Source organism: Chiloscyllium plagiosum, chromosome 3 (assembly GCF_004010195.1).
Source record: "Chiloscyllium plagiosum isolate BGI_BamShark_2017 chromosome 3, ASM401019v2, whole genome shotgun sequence".
Taxonomy (NCBI): Eukaryota; Metazoa; Chordata; class Chondrichthyes; order Orectolobiformes; family Hemiscylliidae; genus Chiloscyllium; species Chiloscyllium plagiosum.
Window position 1 is genome coordinate 17,832,325 of NC_057712.1, and position 25,921 is coordinate 17,858,245.

At 41.2% G+C, this 25,921-nt stretch overlaps 1 protein-coding gene across 4 annotated transcripts in view; it reads right to left on the reverse strand.

The window, feature by feature from the left end:
* grhl1 (grainyhead-like transcription factor 1) overlaps positions 1-25,921 on the reverse strand; it is a 118,749-nt gene that overhangs the window by 51,900 nt on the left and 40,928 nt on the right. For all 4 annotated transcript variants that reach the window (XM_043678020.1, XM_043678014.1, XM_043678006.1 and 1 more), the window contains 4 exons: positions 24,535-24,611; positions 20,161-20,317; positions 19,577-19,688; positions 14,018-14,112 (listed from right to left, as the gene is read on the reverse strand). In XM_043678020.1, coding sequence (XP_043533955.1) covers positions 14,018-14,112; positions 19,577-19,688; positions 20,161-20,317; positions 24,535-24,611 — 441 coding nt within the window. The remainder of the gene's footprint in view (positions 1-14,017; positions 14,113-19,576; positions 19,689-20,160; positions 20,318-24,534; positions 24,612-25,921) is intronic.

Here is a 25,921-nt window from a genome sequence, read left to right on the forward strand (position 1 = left end):
AATTCTTGCCTACAAATGCCGCTAAAGTTCCAAAATGTATCTATGACACACATGATAACACAGAGCAAATTGCATCAGACGACATATTGTAAGAACATTAGTGTACTCTCTGAATATCCATCAGATGTAGAGCTGACTGATCATGACGACAATCAGCCTGCAATACTTAACTGGTACTTCAGAGTTGAATACTTCAACTAAAACTCTCTCAATCTCACACAGTTGAACACATGCTCAATAGCAGATTCACCACTAGCACGATTTAAAAAAGGCTCATCAACCACTTAGAGGTTTGTTGCTGATCGATTTCTACCAGCTTTTACTTCAACTGTATAATTACAGGAAACAAAACCATTGGAGGAAGCTGCAAAGGTTTACAGAGTGTGGCAAGCAACAAAGGAATTTTTGCATTTTCAGAGGCTTTGGCAGCAAATAATCGCTCCCAGATATGCACCTGTCAATGACTGTGGTGATAGACTTTTTTGCATCCTGGCTCCTTCCAGGTCTATACTGGAGATATTTGCAACAACTCAGGTTTCTGGCCAAATTTGCAATGATTGGTTACTGAGGCTCTATTCAAAAGACAGCTAACCTCATTTCATTCTGTATTGTCAAAGCTAAGTATATGGCAGATCTCTAATGGTAGATTTATTCAAATCGACATCGACAGCACACTGACCACTTACATTGTCAGCAGCACATCAACTCTGCCCTCACTTGGTTTTCGATTGGTGTATGACCATAGACGATGACATTGCTGCAGTAGGTAAGCATTAGTGTATCTTCCTTGAGTATTATGTCCAGTGTTCTCTATGCGACTTTCAGAGAGCCTCACTCTGGTGTGTCTTACTAAGTGTTCCTTCTAGACCGTTTTCACAATGCCCACACTCTGATATTTATACCCAGTGATGTGCAGCTCAGTGACATAATTGCAAGGTTGCCAAAGGTCCTCAGCCCCTTTAAGAGATGCACACCAGCATTAACTGATCCTATCAATTTAGGATTTTGGATTGCTGCTGACACTTGCAACCATTAAACAACAGTTAATTCTGGCTGTACACAGCAAGAGGGTTAAAAGTGCAGGCTGCCCTAAGCTGAAACACTCCTTGCATTTCTTTGAGAACAGGAGTTTATCTTGTATCATGATGCCTATGCCCAATAATGGGGACTTTTCACTATAGACCCCACATGTTCAAGTTGAAAGTCACTGCATCAGCTCACTTTGAGTGGAAGAAAAACATAATTGTACAGTCAGACATTTGTCAAATTAAATTCCTGGCCAATTTTGACACTCAGGATGATGGTGGGTGATTCAACAATGATAATGCAGTTGGATTTTGAGTACAGCTTGATTTTCTTTTGTTGCAGATGGTCATTGCCTGGCATTTGGATGATCTGAATGTCACTTGCACGTGGATGCAAGGTAGCCTGTTCTGGAGTGAATTTTGGCATGATTATTTAAACAATTTGGTGCATGTTCTTTGTGTTCATTACTTATAAGGATATCTTGTCCACTATTCACTAATGTGAGTTAAAAACGTTGATCCAAAAATTAGACTAAAAAGCATTTTATACACTCATTTGAGGCAAAGAAATTATGCCTTTTTTGCATTCATGGCTTTAAGTGTTTTAATGTTCAATGTAATGCAATTGCCACTACAAAATAAAGCTCAGTTTTTCCCACATTTGTAAATAAAAAGGATTAAAAAATAACACATTCTAGTAAAACAATTTGTTCTGAATATCAATAAGAAGAAAAATGCCACTAAAGCCAATTCACATCAGAGATGAAATTCATGCTCATCACTTGCAAATCATGGTGGAACCTGTGGTGTGAAAAGCATTTAATTTAGGCTTTGAGCCAGACTGTAACAATTGGAGTGAGTGCCAATGCCTGTGATTCCCTCAGGCAACTCATGAAAAAGGTTGGTGGCGAGGAACTGGAAGACTGGGAAGGGCTAGGTCTAAAGGGAGGGGGAAAATATGGTTACATTTGGTGGGAGCCAGGTCCGACAGAAGTTCAAATATTTTCAATGTGCATTCAGGAGGTATTCTGTTTCTGACTTAGGTGATTCAATCTTGCAATGGGGGTCTCCAATAGGAGTTGGCTGCCCTATTTACATATGCAAAGGGTCCAAAGCACATGTGCTCAAATGGCTATTTTGGATTTTTGCCTTTGTCTATGTGGCAGGGAGAGTTCTTGAGCTCAATGAACAAGTGTTTTCTACCTATTGTAAGCTCAAATACCTGCATATCACAGAATTGCCTGATTATTACAAATGCTAGGCTCCACAAACAAACTTTTCAACTTCAAAATGCTTTGCTTTTATCAAAATCTCAAATCATGATATGATGATGGCTTCAGTATTTTAAATATAAAAAGTATGTTCTGTTCTAAATATGCTGCTTTTTTTTTCTAAAGCTTTACAGTGGTTTAGTTTATCTTTTCGAAACTAATTTTATTCCAGCTCCATTTTAGTTTGGGTTCCAGAAGCCATATGCTAATAAACATCTCATTTACCTGACTAAACTCCATGCTCTTGAAATACAGTGTTTGGCATTGCTAATGGTATGAGGAGTTTATTGATGTAAATATACAGAGAGATGGTTGGTGAATGCTCATACCCACAAAAACCTATCAATCATAATGCCAAAACTATCAGTTGAGCTAGCCTCAACAGTCTTTCTGGGAGTAAAGGTGGGTTGGGAAAGAGCAATTAGTTTCTCTCTAATCTATTGAATTCTTTAAGTCTCTCAAGACGAACAATTAGATCATCTCTCAATCTTCTATAATCAACAGACTAAAAGCCTAATCTATATAATTTGCCAACATAATTAAAACTTTTTGGCTAGGGCATAATTCTGTTGCATTTTTACCCAAATTATAACTTGATCCTTTGCAGCCTTTGTTGAAAGTGATTTTAAACTTTTTTACTATTACTGTTCAGTGTACCAACTGGGATTTGGTTCTTATTGGGTAAGGTGGGAGGAGCCAGGGTTTGGTCAATGGAGTCCTCCAAAGAATGAATTCTCATCTGGTCTGTGCTGACAAATAGTCATCTTAAATATTAGGTGTGGATTTTTACTGGAAGCTCAGACGATATAATGAATTGCTCATTAGACCCACTGGTTCTGGAACACCTATGTTAATGAGTTTAGCATTAACAATCAAACTCCATTTTATTGTGGCAGATATAGCATAGGATTTAAAACACTAGACATCTGCTTTAAAACACTAAATTGGTTGCAAACTCCAGACACAAGGCATTCATATTGACTCTATTTCCCTTCTACATTTTTATCACTTTACTCCCCACACCCACCTCTGCCCCGACCCATTCACACCTTGCCCCTGTTAATCTTTTCCAAATAATTCGAAACACATAACAAAAGGTTGTCCAAGGAAATTTAAGTAATCTTCAGCTGCGTTTGATGACAACTGATGTTTTTGCAATATCCAAAGGCTCAGTACAGAACTCTGCAACTTAGTCCATTGTCATGGCCTCACAATGCAAAGCCTTTTTCTAAAGCAGACCATAGATATAGCAAATGCAAACATTTAAAAAAAAAATACATATGCAGAACTTTTCTTCAATGGAAGTTTCATGCACTCTGAGAATCCTGTGTGTGCTAATGTTACACAGGGATCAATCAGTTAACAGTTGAACACAAGTTCTCTCTTTAGAGTTAATATTGTACTTTTCACAGAGTTTATATAAAATATTAACACTTGGACTATACCAACTAAGAACATTAACTATTGACAATTCCCTGGCTGGCTCCCAAATAGTTTAAAAACTTTTGCTTCTAAATGCTGCTTCTTTTGATATTGAGTTTCTTGACAAGCTAAAACTTCATTGTAGTAGTTGTGAACTCTAAAACGTACAATTTGAAATAAAACATCACAATCAGATTTTCCCTTTGCAACCCATGTCAGAGGAATATCTTCTCCTGTATTGTCATTAGACAGAAAAAGATGATTTTATACAAGTTGTCAGACCTGGTGCGAAACAACATTAAAAATGAAACTCCTGATACTAAACACCTGTACTGACTCCATTAACTGTATTAAATGAAAATTTTAAAAGCCTGTCTATACATTCTGCTATTTAAACTTTTCCTGCCCTGGCAGTTATAACTAGCTTGCACTGTTATTTTAATAGGTCTCTTGGCTCCAAGACATGTGATTGTCTATTTACATTGACATCATATACACCCATGTTTGCAGATTGAGATGTTTTGTTTGCAAGCCATGAAAGCCCCTTTAAAAACCACAATCTTTATTTTATTATTTGCTGTTCTCTCATTACCTTCCAACGTACCAAAGTATCTTTCATTTCTCAGAAACCACAAACACACCCATTTTTATTTGGTAATTTCAACAACTTTTAGTAACAAGAGACTTTGGGGGCCTTTTTAAAGAAGTTTTAATTGCCCTTATTTCAATAAAAACTACAAATCGAAACACAAGAGGCCACAATGCTGCAGGTGACTTTGTTCAATGCGAATCTGATTCAATGGGAATCACACAAAGACCAGCCAAGCACAGCTTACAATGATAGCATTCCTTTTACCACCCGCAAGGAGTTAAATGGCAATTCAGTTTGAACAAATGACAATTTGTTTTGTTCATCCAGCTACAGTGCATGTAGAAGTTTTGAAAAACAAAGGCAAAAGGAGAATACACTGCAGTACATGGACTAGTTTCTCAGGCTCCAAGTAGCAATATTTCCAAGTCAGAACTATTTGGCAATGGATAAACATATAACTATAAAAATTGGATATAAAATCTCAAGCATCACTAGTATATCAAAAACTGAGACTATTAGCTGGCTGACTTTGGAGACTTCATCCCATGATGGCAAAACCACGTGCACAAATATTAAATCCAACTGTGACCAATGATATTCACTGAACCAACTTTAAACCCAGTTTTGAGTGTAAGGGCTGTTGAGCATAGTGATTTGAACTGAAATCTGCCAAGTCGAATCAAAAGCACTTACAATTTACCACAGCCTACATTTTTCTGAGCCACAAAACATTAATATTTCCACGTCCTCCAGGGTGAGAGGGGAAAGATATAAAAGAGACCTAAGGGGCAACTTTTTCACACAGAGGGTGGCACGTGTACGGAATGAGCTGCCAGAGGAAGTGGTGGAGGTTAGTACTATTGCAACATTTAAGAGGCATTTGGATGGTTATATGAATAGGACAGGTCTGGAGGGATATGGGCCTGGTGCTGGCAGGTGGGACTAGATTGGGTTGGGATATCTGATCGGCATGGACAGGTTGGACCGAAGGCTCTGTTTCCATGCTGTACATCTCTATGACTCTATGACTCTTAACTGCCCTCTGGGCAATTAGGGATGGGAAGTAAATAAAGGCTGGCCAGCAATGCCCTCAACCCGTGAATGAATAAAGAAAAAAAATTATGCAGTACTGCATATCTTAGTGTATGCCATTACAGCAAATAAAAATGTTTCTAAAATAGGCTCTCACGGCAGTATTTTTAATGATAAATTTACCAAAAGAAAGTAAAATAAAACTTTATCACTGTGTACACTTGAAAGATGGATCAGTTTACTTATTAGCTAACAAATCAGGGAAACCTTCTTCAAATTCACAACTAATCGTCAATCTCCATCAAACTGGAAATGCTAGTTCACAAAGCAAGTACCTTCCCATATCACATATTGAAAAACATTTTTACAACCGTCTGTTACTTCACATGTCTGTATTTAATACATAAAAATAGGTTCTTAATTCAAAATGTTGCAGGTCAGAAATATAGCCCAACTTATTACATATTTTCTCCAGAGAAAATGATTTTTGTTTAGCGAGTTTTCATATAGACCTCTGTTTTTCAGGAATGTTTAAATGTAGGATAGCTGTGGACATACACACTGTCAAAAAAACCTACATGGAAAAATGGGTAAATTATGGCACCGATAGACAAGGGTAAAATGATTTCATCTTATTGTTTCCGATTATATAAAGCATCCCTTCCTTCACGTCTTGTTTGTGATGTGGGCATACTAGGTCACCACACTGCATGATCTGATGTTCAATATGAAGGTTGCTGCCACTATCCTCTAGGTGTAGACCTGCTTGGACTTGTGGTAGAGAAAAAACACTTCCTTGCCTAACTAGCAGTCTCTTGTAGCTGACAAGATTAGATTTCATACAGTATGGAAACAGGCCCTTCGGCCCAACAAGTCCACATTGAGTTCCAAAGAGTAACCCATTCCCCCCACATTTACTCCTGACTAACACACCCAACACTATGGACAATTTAACATGGCCACTTCACCTGTCCAGTATATCTTTAGATTGTGGGAGAATGTACAAACTCCATACAGACAGTCATCCAATGTGGGAATTGAACCCAGGTCCTTAATGCTGTGAGGCAGTAGTGCTAACCACTGAGCCACCATACCACCCAAGAGATGGGGACAAGATATAGTTTATTGCACGTGAGCAACTACTTATAAATTACATTGATACGATAGACATTGTTAGAGACTTTGAGGAGGACCAGTTGTTAAATCTCACTTCTTCAAGATCCTAAGCTCTCCACATATCATATGATACTTACATTGTGGGGTGTTTATAGCACTCCTTATCTTTTTTCAAACTCATATACAACACTAGGTGTTCTTTCTCTCTGTAAAGATAGATCGTGTTATGATTTTAACTTTCGATGAATGGACATTTCTTTCTCTATTTTCCAATTTTTGATCCAGAGGGACCTTTTCTGACAGCTTACATGAAGTTAGCAACCGTTCCTCAGCCAAGGCCAAGAGAATAGTGGACCCACTTCTGGCTGGTGTACCCCATACAAAGATTAATTGCAAGAGTGATCGCCTGAACTAATTTCAGTCACTTAATGGATCACAATGAGTCTTCGAGTCATAGAGATGTACAACGGCAATGAGACCCTTCAGTCCAACTCATTTATGCTGACCAGACATCCTAAACCAATCTAGTCCCATTTGCCAGCACTAGGCCCACATCCCTCTAAACTTTTCCTATTCATATATCCATCCAGATGCCTTTTCAATGTTGTAATTGTATCAGCCTCCACCACTTCATCTGGCAGCTCATTCCATACACGCACCACCCTCTGCATGAAAAGGTTGCCCCTTAGGTCCCTTTTAAATATTTCCCCTCTCACCCCAAACCTATGCCCTCTAGTTCTGGACTCCCCCACCCGAGGGAAAAGGCTTTGTCTATTTACCCTGTCTATGCCCCTCATGGTTTTATAAACCTCAATAAGGTCACCCCTCAGCCCCAGATGCTCCAGGGAAAACAGTCCCAGTCTATTCCTAGATTTTTTTATTCTCAGCAAAGTCTGAGGTTTTAACTGAAGTAGAGGCAGTAGTTTGATTTTCCTTCACCCTGCTCCTGGAGCCAGCCTTGAAGATGTTCTTTAAACTCTCTCACTCAGAACTTTCCACAGTGTGCCCAGACTACATTTCTGAGAAATCTGAATATTTTCATGCCTCTGAGTGCTTGACCAATTTCCACTAATATAACTCCCCAATTTAAGTTAGTTGACTTCAATATCACACAATTAATGAACGGGGCAAGTTTTAGTGTTGAATGTTAGCAGTTTCATTTTAAATGTTGGCTTGCATCAACTTCGACTGACCGAACTGGTCCTCACCCTGAACAACTTTTCTTTCCAATCCTCCCACTTTCTCCAAACAAAAGGAGTAGCCATGGGCACCCGCATGGGCCCCAGCTATGCCTGCCTCTTCGTAGGGTATGTGGAACAATCCATCTTCCGCAACTACACTGGCCCCACCCCCCATCTTTTCCTCCGCTACATTGATGACTGTATCGGCGCTACCTCGTGCTCCCACGAGGAGGTTGAACAGTTCATCCACTACACCAACACCTTCCACCCCGACCTCAAATTCACCTGGACAGCCTCGGACCCCCCCCTCCCCTTCCTAGACCTTTCTGTTTCTATCTCAGGCGACCGAATCAACACGGACATCTACTACAAACCTACCGACTCCCACAGCTACCTGGACTACACCTCCTCCCATCCTGCCCCCTGTAAAAACGCCATCCCATTCTCCCAATTCCTTCGTCTCCGCCGCATCTGCTCCCAGGAGGACCAGTACAAAATACGTACAACACAGATGGCCTCCATAATCAAGGATCGCAATTCCGCCCCCCCCCGACGTGGTCGACGGTGCCACCACCACATCTCCTCCACTTCCCGCTCCTCCGCCCTTGAACCCGCCCCTCCAACCACCACCAGGACAGAACCCCACTGGTCCTCACCTACCAATCTCCATGTACAGCGCATCATCCGCCGTCACTTCCGCCACCTCCAAACAGACCCCAGCACCAAGGATATATTTCCCTCCCCCCCCCGATCAGCTTTCCGTAGAGACCACTCCCTCCGCGACTCCCTTGTCAGATCCACACCCCCCACCGACCCAACCACCACTCCCGGCACCTTCCCTTGCAACCGCAGGAGGTGCAACACTTGCGCCCACACCTCCCCCCTCACTTCTCTCCAAAGCCCCAAAGGAAACTTCCATATCCGCCACAGATTCACCTGCACCTCCACCCACATCATCTACTGCATCCGCTGCAGCCGGTGTGGCCTCCTCTATATTGGGGAAACAGGCCGCCTACTTGCGGAGCGATTCAGGGAGCACCTCTGGACCACCCGGACCCTACTCTGACCTATCACCCTCACCTTGACTTCTTTCCACCTATCACATTTCCAACGCCCCTCCTCCAAGTCCCTCCTCCCTACCTTTTATCTTCTCCTGCTGAACACTCTCTGCTCATTCCTGAAGAAGGGCCTGTGCCCGAAACGTCGAATCTCCTGTTCGCTGGATGCTGCCTGACCTGCTGTGCTGTTCCAGCAATAAAGTTTCAACTTTGATCTCCAGCATCTGCAGACCTCACTTTCTCCTTGCATCAGCTCTAACAACTTGTATAATGTTATCTTTTCTGATGAGAAATGAGAAGCTTATGCTTTTAAATTGGCTGCAATGGGAGAACTTGATTCAGTGAAGTTTTCATTTGCACTTTTGCAAATGTTTGCACTTTTCAGGGCTCACAATCACCAAGTTAAATGTGGCATTACTATAGTTTCAGTTTGTCAAGTAACTCAACATCACAACCTCATTTCCCAGAAACCTGAAAATCAAGTTTCGCTTTCAATAAGTGTCTGACAGAGACAGAAGAAACAACAGCAAAATAAAATCTTGGCAAACAGTGTCAATACAGACAACAGAACATTTAACCAGTCAACTGTTCAGGTAACAGCTCACACATAATTTTGTGGTCATCCTGCAAAGGACGTCCATATTCCATCATATAAGATCAAATATTTCCAACCATATAAAGTTTTGAGAGTATTCACTGCACTTCAGGCATTACAAGAAAATATCCCAGTAGGTCTTTCTTCTAATTCAAGAAAGAATGATGAGGACAAACTTTATTCAGCAATAACAAAAGAACAATTAATCAATCAATTATTTTTATATATTATATATATATATATATATATTATATATAGTCTTTAAGGAATAGTGAAATTTAAACACAATTCTACCACAGCAACAGAATAATAAATATATTGTGCATTGCACAGCAAAATGCTCGTGTGATTACTGAGTGTATTTAAGGCAGAGATAGATAGGTTCTTAATTAGTAAGGAGATCAAGGGTTACTGCGAGAAAGCAGGAGAAAGGGGTTGATAAATATATCAACCATGATCGAATGGTGGAGTAGACTTGATGGGCCGATTGGCCTAATTCTGCTCCTTTATTTTATGGTCTAACACATGGTAAAATAAGCAATATCATAAGAGATCTGCTTATAGCATTTACCCAATTACAACTGAACAAGTCAACTTGTGCTGCTTGGTAGTACTCTCACCTCAAGGTTTAAGAGTTCAAAGTTCAAACTTCATTCATGGACCTTGAGCACCTAACGTAGACTAACACAACAAAATACAGTATCTGAGAAAATACTGCACTGTCGAAGCTGGTTTCCCTCAGACTCTAGGAGCTGCCGACATTCACAGATTAAGGATTGTATGGCACTAAAGGAGTAACAGGAAACTGTTCTAATCAATATTCCACTTAATTCCCCACGTCCCCCCACCCATCCAAACAATACCATGGCAAACAGACTAATTGGGCTTTAATTTGTTTGTGGGATCATGTATTGCACCAAATAGCCGCTGTATCTGTCTAAAAATCAACAATCACTGCACTCTAAAGTCAATAGTAATATTTGCCTATGGACAGCCTGTACAAAAGGTCGAGTACACTGGGTCTGGTGCCCCCTACACTTTACAAGATAATTGTCTCTAAATAATGGCCATTTAATCTGGTGTCAAATTTACAACAGCACATGAAAAGTGTAAATAATTCTCTAGAAGGCTCTCCACCCGAAGCAATAATTTATCTCTCCAGACACTGACTAAACAATTTTTTAAAGTTCTAGCATTCACCTTAACTTTAATTAATCTTTTCTTTAAATGCAGTGCAAAAGGGAAGGAAGGGACAGGAGAGAACAAACGGCAAGGAGGGAAAAGGAGCGAAAGTGAAGGAAAGTTTGGAGCCACATCCTAATCTCACTTCTCCTTATGGTTTCAAATTAAACCTGATTCAATGTGATGGGCTATTAATTCAGTGAATGGAGAGGAGGGAGCCAAGGAACAGTACTCTGAACGCTCAGCTCCTGTGCACTTTTAGCATCAAGCCAAGATGTGTGCAGCAGGTCCCAGTTTGGGTGCATTATATCTACATTTTAGACATACTTAATGATCACTCTTACTTGTAGACATGTTGATATATGAGTCCATCAGCCACAAAGTTGGTTCCTCCACTGATCAAAGCACCATGCATTGGATCAGGGCCTCCTGCATCATCCAAGAAACATTTCAAGATGCTGCTGGAGTGTGTAAGAAAGGATTACACAAATGGAAGCGCCTCTGCTCATTATTTTGGCACTGCCCTGCGCCCATTTCTTTTGACCTTTCACATAGTTTTCCCAATTAAAAAACAGAACTCATTGTACAGTTATTTAGTCAAGACACACAGACATTAACAATTCATAATTGTCTGTTGAAGTCTCCTGAACGCCATTACTCAGGCTCATCTGATTGGCTGCAGCTGTTCATGTTTTTTTTGCAGATTTGTATTTGCAGATAGATTCTATTTTGTTCAAATAGCACACGGTCAGAGGGCAGACAATCCATGTGACATTTTATAAATTCCTACTTTGGAAACAGAACTGGTCTGATTCAAGGTTAGAATACAGACAGACTCTAACCTCACACCTTGAATGCACTGTCTGAGCTGAGATGTCACCTTTTTTAAATAAAACCTTAAGTTATCTCAAGGCTGTAACTTGAAAGAAATTCTGGGATTTACATATTAATCAGGTGAAACCCGCATCCCCATTCTGAGTGATTAAAGACTTAACAGCAGTCCAGGTTTGTCCAATACATTGCACCAGTTGTTTGACACTTTGATCTTTTACTATAAATTCTGCGTCCTACCCTATTAACTACCTGATGAAGGAGCAGCGCTCTGAAAGCTTGTACTTCCAAATAAACCTGTTGGACTATAACCTGGTGTTGTGTGATTTTTAACTGTCCATCCCAGTCCAACACTGGCACCTCATGGCTTCTGGTAAATTTGGGGTGGCATGGCGGCTCAGTGGTTAGCACTGCTGTCTTACAGCACCAGGGATCCAGGTTCGATTCCAGCCTCGAGTGACTGTCAGTGTGGAGTTTGCACATTCTCCCTGCGTCTGTGTGGGTTTCTTCCGGTTTCCTCTCACAATCCAAAGATGTACAGGTCAGGTGAATTGGCTGTGCTAAATTGCACATAGTGATAGGTGCATTAATCAGAGGGAAGTGGGTCTGGGTGGGTTACTCTTCAGAGGGTCAATGTGGACTGGTTGGGTCAAAGGGCCTGTTTCCACACTGTAGGGAACCTAATCAAACTTTGATTGACAAAAAGAGCTCAGCTTGTCTGCACTTTTTAAAATGAAAACAACAAATGCTGGAGACCACAGTGGGTCCAACAACACCATGGAGAGACAGCAAGCTAACATTTGAGTCGAGATGGCTTTTCATCTGAAGTGAAGTGAAGTGGAGAGGGGACAACATTTATGCTCCTGTTGGGGGGAGGGGAGGGGCAGTGATGGTGGTAGTGGGTGTAGGCTGCTGATGGAGAAAAGACGTTGATAGTTTAGATTAAGTGATTGGAATGTCAGAATAACCGAAGAATGGTGTGTCTAACTGCCAGACTGGAAAGGACAGTAAGTGGAATAGGGGGAGGGGAGGACATGGCAACAAGCTAAAAGATGGAAGAAATGGGAGCTGGTTCACAATTTGAAGGTGTTGAACTCTATATTAAGTCCAGAAGGCTATAAAGTGCTTAGTGTGAAGATGAGATGTTGTTCCTCTAGTTTAAGCTGTGATTCACTAGAACACTGCCATATGCTGAGGGCAGACATGTGGGCATGTGAGCAGGATGTTAAAATGACTGGCTACAGGAAGGTCAGGGGTTATGCTTACACACAGACCAGAGGTGCTCTGCAAAGCAGTCACCCAGCCTGCATTGGGTTTCTCCCAATGTAGAGCAGATCCCATTTTTCCTATAGCCAGTCATTTTAACACAGCGTCCTACTCACATGCCCAATGTCTGCCCTCACCATACCGCAGTGTTCCAGTAAATCACAGAGCAAACTGGGGGAACAACATCTCATCTTCAGACTAGGCACGTTACAGATTTCTGGACTTAATATTGAGTTCAACACCTTCAGATTGGGAATCAACTCTCATTTCTTCCTCTTCTTTTAGCTTGTTGCCATGTCCTCCCTTCCCCCCATCCCACTTACCGTCTTTTCAAGTCTAGCAGGAGACTCATCATTGTCCTGCCATCCTCACATTCCAATCACTTAATCTGAACTATCAACATCTTTGCTCCCTACACCCACTATCCACACCCCCTCCAAACTACAGCATAAATCTGTCCCCTTCACATTTCACTTCAGCCCTGATGAAGAGTCATCTAGACTCAAGACGTTAGCTTGTTCTCTCTCTCCATTGATGCTGTCTGACCCGTTGTGATCTCTTGCATTTGTCATTTTCAATACAGATTCCAGCATCTGCAGTAATTTGTTCCTGCACTTCTTTTTAAATTCGCTGCAAACACTTCAATTAAAAACTTTAAAACATTGTTAATGAATTGCTCATTGCGATTCTTGCTGGTGAAGCATCATAGCTGTTACTGTTCAGTCAGCAGTAGACATTTTGCCCAGAGTCAAGATTAGTGTGGTGCTGGAAAAGCACAGCAGGTCTGGCAACATCCGAGGAGTAGGAAAATCAACATCAATTTTCCTGCTCCTCGGAGGCTGCCTGACCTGCTGTGCTTTTCCAGCACCACTCTAATCTTGACTCTAATCTCCAGCATCTGCAGTACCCACTTCCGCCATTTTGCCCAGGGTGAAGATTCTTCTCCTGATGATGTTCACCAAATTACATTCCAATATAGAGTGGCATCCATAAACCACCAGGCTGAATCAATCTTACAGCAGACACCAGGAGACAACAGAGAATCAAGATGTTCATGGCTCTAGGCCAGGTGGGCTTAAACCCAAAGAGAAAGTTAAGTTGTAGAAACGACTTGAGAAGTTCAATCAAGTTTAAATATTCAGAAATAAACATAAAATCCTGCAGATGGTGGAAATTGGAACTAAAATCAGAAAATACAACTTTGAAGACAGAAGCAAAGATCATGCTTTGGAATCAAATACTCTTCTTTGAATTGAGGGACAGTTACATTGAAGAGTCTTTGGACTTGAATCGTTAATTCTGTTTCTTCTCCACAGAAGTTGCCAGATTGACCGAGTATCTCTAGTTTTTATTCTAAATATTTACGTTTATATCACCTTGACTAGTGAAAACTGCATCACCTTATAACAAATTGAAATGTGCTGCAGCGCAGCAATCCAGCCCTACCTTAGCTTCATCATTGATGTCCCATGTAAAGGAGATGGCATTGTAAGCGATTTCTTCAATGTTGCTAATTGTGTTGAAACTTTCTTTGTAATCAGCTGTAGGAAAACAGTAATAAGGGACTGATCATATTAAATTAAAAATGAGTTTTACCAAACCTAGCTAAACTTGAACTGCAAAAACAAAAGCAGACTCCCAAGACAGCACAACCCCAAGACAAAAACTCAAATATAAATCAGAGCCTCCAAAACCACAGGGTATGACCTCAAATGGAAGCTTTAAGGCCAAAGCCTTTGACATGGTAATGGTACCATAAAACTTGGATCAATTCCTGATAGCTGCAAGGCTCCTTTAAAAAGCTCACATATGGCATTCTACAGTCTAACTGACTGCTCAATAATATCTGACTCCTGTTTGGTGAAAATGTAAGCGTTCATTCAACCTGTCTTCTCATCAACAACGCAGATGAGCTGAGGGGAGGGTCAAGTGAGAGGCAATGGTGTAATGGCAATGTCATAGACTAGTAATCCAGACACCTAGGGGCATGGGTTCAAATCCCTTTACAATACAGTGAGATGTAAATTCAATAATATCTGAGATTAAAAGCTAGCCCAATAACAACCCTGTAACCACTGACCATTGCCAAAAACACAGGACTCCAGGGGAACAGAATCCATAATTAAATTGCATTGCCCCAGTTTTTTTTGACTTTCAGAAGCTAGATGTGCACAAATGCACAAAAAAGTTCTTTACTCTTCACTTTTTACCTAAGCTTGCATTTCTTTTAGACTTAGGGAATAAGAAAGTAAAAGTGGGGTAGAAAGAATGTTAATTTGTATAGTGCACCCTTGTATAATATCTCACGTTACATTAAGTCCATTTGATTTTCGTAATGATCTTATTGCTTCACATAGTTCCCTAATAATTCACTGCCACAGAAGTCAGTAAGTATATTTAATATGGAGATAGATATGTTCTTGATTGTCAAGGGGATCAAAGATTATGGGAAGAAAGCGGAAGAATGGGGTTGAGAAACTTATCAGCTATGATTGAATGGCGGAGCAAACTCGATGGGCTGAATGGCCTCACTTCTGCTCCTATGTCTATGGTCTTGTGGTCTAATATTGGTGTATTCTGGCAGTTGGTAGGAGCCCTCTGTCTGGATTACCCAGGACAAAGTGTCTTTGCGGGCCTATCTGTGCAAAGTTTTTAGTTTCCTAGGAGTCTGAGAGACCGAGTGGCAACGAGACGTTAATCATCTAAATGAGACATTACCTGTTGTCAAGGCGCGTTCCTCCTCTGTGTTGCTCATTTTACAGGCAACCTAGAGAGGGGCTTCCCTCACAAACTGGCAACTTGTATTTAAGAAGTAAAGATCATTTACTTTTTTCCTTGTGTTCAGTACCTATGCTAATCAAATCCTCCCTCTTTATATTTTTCACTATAGTTCATTTGCCAAGGCTCTCAAAAAGGTTAAGAAAAAGAGTTCTCCTGTGTTTACTTTACCCTGAACTGTAAAGGTCGATTGAGAAATCAATCTATGGTTTCACATGAGAAACTGCTTAAAAAATCCATTCAGTGAGACTCATCAGTTTGAAAATGTAATAATAGTCACTGACGTCTTGCATGACAACCAACCATGTCTATCCTATAATTATTAAAGCCTTGCAAATGGTTTTAGATTGCAAGATAAAACTGCCACTTACAAGTTTGAGTGGAGGAAAGAGAGGAAATTGCATATTCTGCTCAGTCCTTTGACTACAGGAGTTGGCATGTTATGTTGAGGTTGTATAGGATGTTGATGAGGCATCTTCTAGAGTAGTGTGTCCAGTTCTGGTTACCCTGTTTTGGAAGGATATTATTAAGCTGGAGAGGGTTCAGAAAAGATTTACCAGGATGTTGTCAGGAATGGAGTGTTTGAGTTATGGGAGAGGCTGGATTGGCTGGGACTTCTTTCACTGAGGTAAAGGAAGTTGAGGGGTGACCTTATAGAGGTTTATAAAATCATGAAGGGTATAGATTAGGTGAATGGCAGGTATATTTTCCCTAGGACGGGGGAATTGTAAATTAGGGGGCACAGTTTTAAGGTGACAGGAGAAAGATTTAAAAAGGACACGAGGGGCAACTTTTTCTTACATAGAGAGTAGTTTGTGTGAAGAATGAACCCCATGTATGGTGGATAAGGGTACAGTTACAAGGTTTAAAAAACATTTGGATAAGTACATGAGTAAGAAATATTTGGAAGGATATGGGCCAAGCACAGGCAGGTGGAACTAGTTTAATTTGGAATTATGGTTGGCATAGACTGGTTGGACTGAAGGGTTTGATGCCATGCTGTATGACTTTGTGATTCTATATGTCTACTTCCATCAATTCTCCTTGTTAACATTGTGAGACACACTCCTTGAAATTATTGGTCATGAAGGATCATCAAGTCAAGTCTTCTGAATTAAATTCAACCTCAGCGTGATGCTGGACTACTAACAGTTATAGCCACATAAGTTCCCACATCAACCTATGGGAAAAGGAGTTGAGACTGTGTTGCTGGAAAAGCACAGCAGGTCAGGCAGCATCCGAGGAGCAGGAGAATCGATGTTTCGGGCCGGAGCCCTTCATCAGGATCAGCCCTTCCTGCTGAAGGGCTCTGGCCCAAAACGTCAATTTTCCTGCTCCTCAGATGCTGCCTGACCTGCTGTGCTTTTCCAGCAACATATTCTCAACTCTGATCTCCAGCGTCTGCAGTCCTCACTGTGTCCTATGGGAAAAGAACCCAGTCCAAGAAAATTATACATACACTAAAGCCAAAGAATTGAGAACATTAATTTAAGTAATCAGATTCTTTTACCTGACCTATCGTCAATGATCATTAGCAATATCTGGGCAACACATTCTCTTCACAACTTAAGGCCAATGCAAATGCAAAACGCACTTGAATCCACCCAAATAAAGACACAACCAAAGCCATCAGACAACACATCCATAGGCACACACTGAACTGCAACCTGATACTATTGCCACTCCCCTCAAATAAACTTCAGAGTCACATACAACCTCGACCATAATGAGTAATTTGCTCATTATAACATGACCACACATACTACATCTTGCAACTAAGAGGCATAACAAGATAATATTACAAGACAATCTACACTCAGATTCAAAGTCAGGTTTACCTCTATTCTCCAAACATGAACGATACAACTATTTTAATGAAGTTACTTTCAATCAAGATAAGGACTTGCACTAGAAAGAGAACAATTACAAAAAGAAAATTAACAGCTGTACAGCAGAATGGGCAAGGTACCTGGAGTGTGGAGATTATTCTTATTCTTATGATTTGGATGCGAGCATAAGAGGTACAGTTAGTAAGTTTGCAGATGACACCAAAATTGGGGGTGTCGTGGACAGCCAAGAGGGTTACCTCAGAGTACAACAGGATCTTGACCAGTTGGGCCAATGGGCTGAGAAGTGGCAGATGGAGTTTAATTCCGATAAATGCGAGGTACTGCATTTTGGGAAAGCAAATCTTAGCAGGACTTATACGCTTAATGGTAAGGTCCCAGGGAGTGTTGCTGAACAAATAGACCTTGAAGTGCAGGTTCACAGCTCCTTGAAAGTCGAGTCACAGGTAGATAGGATAGTGAAGAAGGCTTGGTATGCTTTCCTTTATTAGTCAGAGTATTGAGTACAGGAGTTGGGAGGTCATGTTGCAGCTCTACAGGACATTGGTTAGGCCACTGTTAGAATATTGCATGCAATTCTGGTCTCCTTCCTATCAGAAAGATGTTGTGAAATTTGAAAGGGTTCAGAAAAGATTTACAAAGATGTTGCCAGGGTTGGAGGATTTGAGCTATAGGGAGAGGCTGAACAGGCTGAGGCTGTTTTCCCTGGAGCGTCAGAGGCTGAGAGGTGACCTTATAGAGGTTTACAAACTTATGAGGGGCATGATAGGGTAAATAGGCAAAATCTTTTCCCTGGAGTCGGGTAGTCCAGAACTAGAGGGCATAGCTTTAGGGTGAGAGGGGAAAGATATAAAAGAGACCTACGGGCAACTTTTTCACGCAGAGGGTTGCACGTGTATGGAATGAGCTGCCAGAGGAAGTGGTGGAGGCTGGTACAATTGCAACATTTAAGAGGCATTTGGATGGGTATATGAATAGGAAGGGTTTGGAGGGATATGGGCCGGGTGCTGGCAGGTGGGACTAGATTGGGTTGGGATATCTGGTCGGCATGGACGGGTTTCCATGCTGTACATCTCTGTGACTCTATTTGGTTATATATTTAAGTCATAAAGTGAGCATTGTGAGCAACATGGACCTTCGGGCTGGCTGAGACCCCAATACAGGCAGGTCAGTGTTTCATGAACCAAGACATGGAGTTTCAACCAATCTTAGTCCTCTGACAAAATTCAGATCGCAAATCTAATGTTAAACCAGAAAGAAAATCAAAATTCTGATCAACTTGCATAGATATTCGGATCAGAGAGAGACTTGTATGCTTCTAATCTCAGAGTTGAAGCAAGCTATGATTTAGCAAACTCTTTGCAATTGCTTCTTTTGATTGCTTACCCTCAATAAGCAGTGCAAGCTTCTGAAAGGTAATGCTCTAACTGCAATGTTGGGGTGGTGTTCCTCAGGTTAAACCACTACCAGTTGTCTAATGAGAGAGCAGCCCTCTGATCCTCTGGGACTCAGGTGAGTGTGCAGGAGGAGAACGGAGCAAGTGGGAAATCAGCAGCAGTACTGAACAACTTGCAGACGCTGCAGCAGGAGCTCTGAAATGGCAGTAGTTGAAGGGACTGCTTTAAGAAGGCTTTGCCCATCCAGTTGGACCGATAGGTAAGGGTGGCCTATCTTGAAAAATTGGAGGAAATTTTATTTCTCAAGACAGTTTGGCTTTGATCTTTGCAATCTTCCACAGAAATATCAAAGGACCATGCCTTAGCCAGTAGCTGCAGTGGCAACAATTACCCTGAAGTTCTTTGCTTTAGGATTGTTCCTGTTTCTGTTGTGGACATCTAACATACCTCACAGTCAGGCAAAGCAAACTCAAGGAGGTGAACAGTGGCTTGTTTCTAGGGTGGACCAATATACATCACAGAATCCCTACTGTGTGGAAACATGCCATTTGGCCCAACAAGTCCACGCCGATCCTCCGAAGAGTAAACCACCTCTACCCTATTAGAATACATTTCTCCTGACTTAATACACCTAGCCTACACATCCCTGAACACTATGGGCAATTTAGCCAATTCACCTAACTTGCACATCTTTGGACTGTGGGAAGAAACTGGAGCACCCGGAGGAAACCTGCACAGACACGGGGAGAACATACAAACTCCACACAGTCACCCAAGGCTTGAATCAAATCCGGGTCCCTGGCCCTGTGAGGCAGCAGTGTTAACCACTGAGCCACTGTGCCACCCTATTGTTTCCCATTGGTGACCACAGTCAAAGTGAGGCACCTATTCCACAAGGGATAAGTTGGTAACATAAATCACCCCCAACCAAACAAACATTTACTCCCTTTTTATCTGACAGCAAGCAGTTGTTGGTTCCATACCAATGTCAATGCAGCGCTGTTTCGCAGTATGCTGCCGGGAGTGCCAGTATTTCCAGTGCCTAAGTTGCTCATCACGGATTTTATCATCACCAAAAACAACCATTATCACACTCTGAAAATAGAAGGAAATTCAGAATTTTACAATAATGAAGTGCAAGATTTTACTAGGACCATATATTGTACAATGAAAAGGATCTGTAAAGCATTCACTGCATGCAATCAAAACATGGGTAGATTTTGGCCTTTGAATGATAGAGTGGCAGATTTTAAAGAAGTAGTAGATTATCTAATATCTCTTCTGAAGTTAATGGAAATTAAAAAATACCAGGACATGTAAACTTCAAGTTTACTGTCAACTATTTTCCACTACCACAAAGTCAGAATTTACTCCACTTAGTAAGAGGTTTGTGCTTTAGCTACGTAGCAAAATTTTTCACAATGTATATATTTCATTTATGGTTTACATCAAAAAAATCTTTCAGAAATTATTTGAAAGATTGAAAATGGCAGTACGGTACTTGTACAGGGACCAATTATATATATTATGACAATGAAATCAGGTTGACGTTCACACCAACACTTACTCTGACTTTGCTGACTGGATGATGGATTTCTTCATTGGAACCCACTTCTTTGAGTGTGATGGGATAAAACTGTCCTTTGTTCAAATAAGTCATGGTTCCATCACCTGTCTTTTGTTTAAGTGATTTGGAAGCTTCCAAAACATATTCAAATGTACTTCTGTAAAATAGTAAATGAAAAATGAACCATATTTCCAACAGTATTATGATTGTAGTAAAAATGGAATATCATTATTCAAAGTGTATCATCTAATTCTAAAGATCAAGGCTTTTACAGACTAAATGACTTTTAAAAATGGTAAATTCAGACCTAAAGTAACTGCTGCGATCATTGAATTGAGGCAAACTTTGTGAAACAATGATGTGAAGGAGCCGATGTTGGACTGGGGTGGACAAAGTTAAAAATCACACAACACCAGGTTATAGTCCAACAGGTTTATCTGGAAGCTCTAGCTTTCGAAGCACTGCTTCTTCGTCAGGTGGTGAAAAAGCAGCGCTTCGAAGGTATGATTCCAAATAAACCTTTTGGACTATAACCTGGTGTTGTGTGATTTTTAATTTTGCGAAACACAAGTTAGAGTTGTACAAAAACTACACTGAAATGATCCCTTCAACCAAAGACAGTGAAATCAGACAATCACATCTAGAAGCATCAAGAAATTTGCATCCTGTTTAATTCGCACTTGTATGATAATTTCATATGTCGGGAAATGAAAGGTTTGGCTGCCGTTAGCCAGCTTTGAAAAGCAAATGAGTAGACTCAGAACATACAAATAAATCCAAATCAACAGCTGCTCTGGAGGGGAAGCAGAGACCAGGAAACATCGCTTTGTGAAGGAGAATTCTCAGAAGATACTCTCCCTGTCTGTCCCTCCCTTGTTACTCTCACCAAAAGTCAGTGCCTAGTGAAACGAAAACTTCAAACAACCATTCACTGAGAATTCAAGTGAATTGAATTTGAATTCAATGGGCTTTGTTTGCTGTAGACTCTTAGGTAATTCTATACCATGTTAAGTCACGTCAACTGAGATGCCAGGCACTCACTGGAGCACTATTTTTACTGTCAACAGTTCTGAGACAGGGTGGGGTAATTTGGCCAGGCCTTTCACTTCTGACAGGTATGGAGAAATAATTAGATTACTTACAGTGTGGAAACAGGCCCTTCGGCCCAACAAGTCCACACTGACCCGCTGAAGCACAACCCACCCAGACCCATTATCCTACATTTCACCCCCCTCCCCGGCTACGGGCAATTTAGCATGGCCAATTCAACTAACCTGCACATTTTTTGGACTGTGGGGGAAAACCAGAGGAAACCCACGCAGACACAGGGAGAATGTGCAAACTCCACACAGTCAGTCGCCTAAGGCAGGAATTGAACCCGGGTCTCTGGCGGTGTGAGGCAACAATGCTAACCACTGTGCCATCGTGCCCCTCTAATACATCTTACTATTGAACAACCTCTCAGTAGACTCTGGACGCACACACCTGGATCATCAACAGTGAGTGATAGTAACTCGCACCTGAGAAAATATATCCCAGGAAAATATTAAAATATTTAAGAAAAGGAGGTGGGAATTGTGGAGGGATGGTGTGGAATTGTTGGGGAAATTAATTTATAAATGCTCATTTTCCAGTAAACCTGCTGTGAGCTGGGTCACAATGATTCTTCACAAGCTGTGAAAGAAAGGAAACAATGTTCCTGTTGTCACTGTGTCAAGAACCAGAGCAGACAAACAGGAGGCCAAAAGAACACAGTAGCCCAGGCAGCATCAGCAAGCGGAGTCAACGTTTCGGTTATAACCCTTCTTCAGGACTAGATGTAAGAATAGGTAAGCTACAGATAAAGTGAGATGGTGGTGGGGGGCGGGGGCTGGGGTTGGGAGAGGCATAATAGTGAGGTAGTGATAGGTGAACACAGGTAGTGGGTACCACCTGGGTGATCGATGGGAGGGACGAATCCGATTGGTAGCTGGAAGGAAGGGTTGATAGGTGGAATGGAAGGGAGGAGGCGGGGCTGGAAAGGGTGATGGTGGATGGGTGGGAAGGTTATTTGAAATTGGAGAACTCAATGTTGAGTCCTCTGGGCTGTAGGCTGCCCAGGCGGAAGATGGTCTGTTGTCCCTCCAATTTGCGGTCTGATTCGCTCTGGCAAATCAGAGGAGGTCGAGGATGGACATATCGGAGGGGGAGTGGGAGGGGAATTGAAATGAGCAGTGACTGGGAGGTCAGGCTGGCCATTTCGGGCCCGGTGAAATGGACACCTAGTTTAATCACATCTCACCAATGTAGAGAAGACCACATTGGAAGCAACCAGCTGCAGTAGACTGGGTTGGAGAAGATGCATGTGAACCTCTGTCTCACCTGGAAGGACTGTTTGGGGCCCTGGATGGAGGTGAGAGAACTGGTGTACAGGCAGGTTTTGCATCTTTTTTCGCTTACAGAGAATGGTATTGGAGGGGTTGGGGAATGTAGTGCGAACCCAGAAGTGGCAATGGAAATGGTACCCCCACATCTAGTCTTGAAGAAGGGTTATACCCGAAACGTTGACTTCTCCACCTCCTGATGCTGCCTGGATTGCTGTGTTCTTCCACTACTTTGGATTCCAGCATTTGCAGTTCTTTTGTCTCAAATCAGGTCATGAACCAGAGGCCACTGTTTAAACATTAGGAGTTACACTTTTAGGACTGAGATGAATAAAAAGCTTTTCTCTTGGAGTACTGCATGGCTTTGGAACATTGTCTCAGAAGGCTGTGGAGGCCAAGTAACTGAATATTTTTAAGATCGAGGTGAATAGTTTATTGTTGGGCAAGAGTTTGAAAGGTTAATCGAGGGTAAATGGGAATGTGGAATTCAGAACACAATCAGATCAGCCATGATGTTATTATGTGCAAAAAATGCCAGACAATGACCATCAACAAAAGAATTTAACCATCTCCCCTTGACATTGAATGGCAGTACAATTTCTGAAACATCCACTATCACCATAGTTACCATTGACCAGAAACTGAACTGGAATAGCCACACAAATACTATAGCTAAAAGAGTAGTCAGATTCTAGGAATTCTGTAGGAAGTCACTCACTTCCTGTCTCTGCAAGGCCTTACTGACATCTATAAATGTGTACGTCAGGAGTTTGATTGAATACTCCTCACTTGCCTGGGCAAGTGCAACTTCAATAACATTGAAGAAGCTCGATCCAGGACCATCCAGGGCAAAGCAGCCCACTTGACTGACAACCCATCCACCACCTCAAATAATCACTTCCTTTGCTACCAACCGTCAGTGGCAGTTGTGTAGACTATCTACAAGATGCACTGCAGCAACTCACCAAGGCTCCTCTGACAGTACATTCCAAAAAGTGACCTCTACCACCAGGTTAAGGTCTGAAGATGCATGGGCGTACGATCACCTGCAAGTTCCCCTCCAAGTCACACAATATCCTGACTTGTAACTATATCGCTGTGTTTCACTGGCTCAATATCCTAGAACACTCTCCCTAACAGCACAGTGGTTATCCCTACACCACACTGTAGTTGCTCAAGATGGCAGATCACCATCACCTTCACAAGGGCAAGTAAGGATAGGAACAAATGCTAGCTAAGGACATCCACATCATCTGAAGGAATAATAAAACAAATCCTGTACCTTCTTTGTTCACCAGTGGGGATCAAGATGCATTTTTATATGAATTTCTTTCCACAAATTAATTGGTATGTGGCATTTATGGTAGAAATGAGCTTGATGGGTTGAACTGCTCTTCCTAATTTCTTGCTTTCTTGAGCACCCACATCTTCCAAATTTCTCTGCTACAGTACTATAAATTTTACAAGTGTTGTGCATCAGCTAACATCCCCCAGAAATTAATACCGATTACATTCTGTACACTATAGTAGATTCACTGAATGTTATATCACAGAGTCAACTTGATTCAGCATGACTTGATTAGTGCTTCCCTCTATTAAAAATTCTTGGGTCCAATTTTACTTTCTGACTTAAAGTGAGTTACTATCTACTGCAACTCACTTCACACAATATAGGAGCATTTTATGAAGTTGCAAATGCTACCAATTAAGACACTAATGACGTATTTGAAATGTAAGTATTAGTGTATAAAAATGCACAGGCATTAAGTCTCTATTAAAAGATAACAGGTATGTTTAAAATATTTAACAAATGAAAACGGAAATTGCTGGAGAAACTCAGCAGGTCTGACAGCATCTGTGGAGAGGAAATAGAGTTTACACTTCGAGTCCAGCCACCCTTTATCAGAACTTCAGAACATTAACTCTGTTTTCTCTCCACAGATGCTGCCAGACCTGCTGAGCTTGTTTTTGCTATTTTCAGATCTCCTTTGCTTTATGTAAAAATATTTACCTCATTCTATCAAAGGCATACTCCTCTGAATTCATAGTGGGCATTCGTACATGGAGATCCGTAGGAAAGCCAAATACCTGTGATGAAAGGAAACGTAAGAAGGTGGATTAAAAGGCCAATGTGACCATGACTGCACAGACTTGTCCTTTTTATTCTATTGTGGACATATGAGAGGGAAAATGCTATAAAATCTCATCTTGACCCCAAAGTCAAACGAAAACTATACAACACATCTTATTGAAGCAGGCTTTGTTTCTTGCAAATGCCTTTGAACAAATTAATTAACTATTATATTTTGCACTGAATAATTTATTCATTTCAATGCACCTTAACTAGCACCAATCCTGATTCCAATCAACAATTAGGTTGATGATGGTTGATAAACCTGTAAAGTACTTTATCAATGGTCTTGATTACGTGCAGAAGTATAATTCTATTTGAGTCTGTATGATTACTATTTCTCACCCAGGGTGAACCTTAATACATGACATTTGAGGTTTTGTTCCATTCCTGATGAAGATTATACACCCATGGTACTGTGTCAGCCTGGTCCAGTTGCTAACATTTTCCAAGAATGATTGAAGTCCTGGACCTTAGTAATCGAGGCAGACAAGTCAATGTGGGATGGAGGACCATCCATTGATCCAAAATTGGATGGAAGACCATCCAAACACTGTCAGAGAATGAGAATGAACCTCCTGTTTGACAATGTAGACATTAAAGGTTTAGTGAAGAAATGCAGATAGTTTGCTGGCTATCTTGGCTAACATTCTTCCCATTCCCAGGAATTATTTAACTGGTTATATATTTCATTGATAAGTTTGAAGAATACTTCGAGCAAAACACATGCTTCTTTTGTTAACATAGCAACTGAGTGAAGGCAATTCAAAGCATTTCAGCATGTGAAATGATATCTTGTGCAAAGCAATAAATGAAAGCTTTTCTTCCTCTGAGTAAAGGGTTACAACTTTGTCTCTCCATTAATTTTAACCTAAAGCAGGTGGAGTTTTACACTAGAAAACATCACCCGAGACTCTTGGCTACTTTTCAACTTAAAATCAGCAAAAGGGTAAATATGCACCAACCACAATTCCTCTTCCCATTAGATAAACAATATCTTCCCCACCAGCTTGAGTTTTCCGCTTGTATACTTGCCAACCTGTGATTATTCTTGCACACATTTGATTAGAATGCAAAATCACAGGTTGGCGAGGTTAGAGCTGAAAGCCGACTTGTTTAGTAATTCATATTTTAATCTGTATCCTGTTTGTGTCCTGGGGAGGAGCTGACCTCAGCATTTATCCTGACCCGTATCCTAATTCTGCAATAGTGCTGAGGCTAAAGCACCAGTGTGACTTACACATTGAAAAAATATACAGACTTTGGG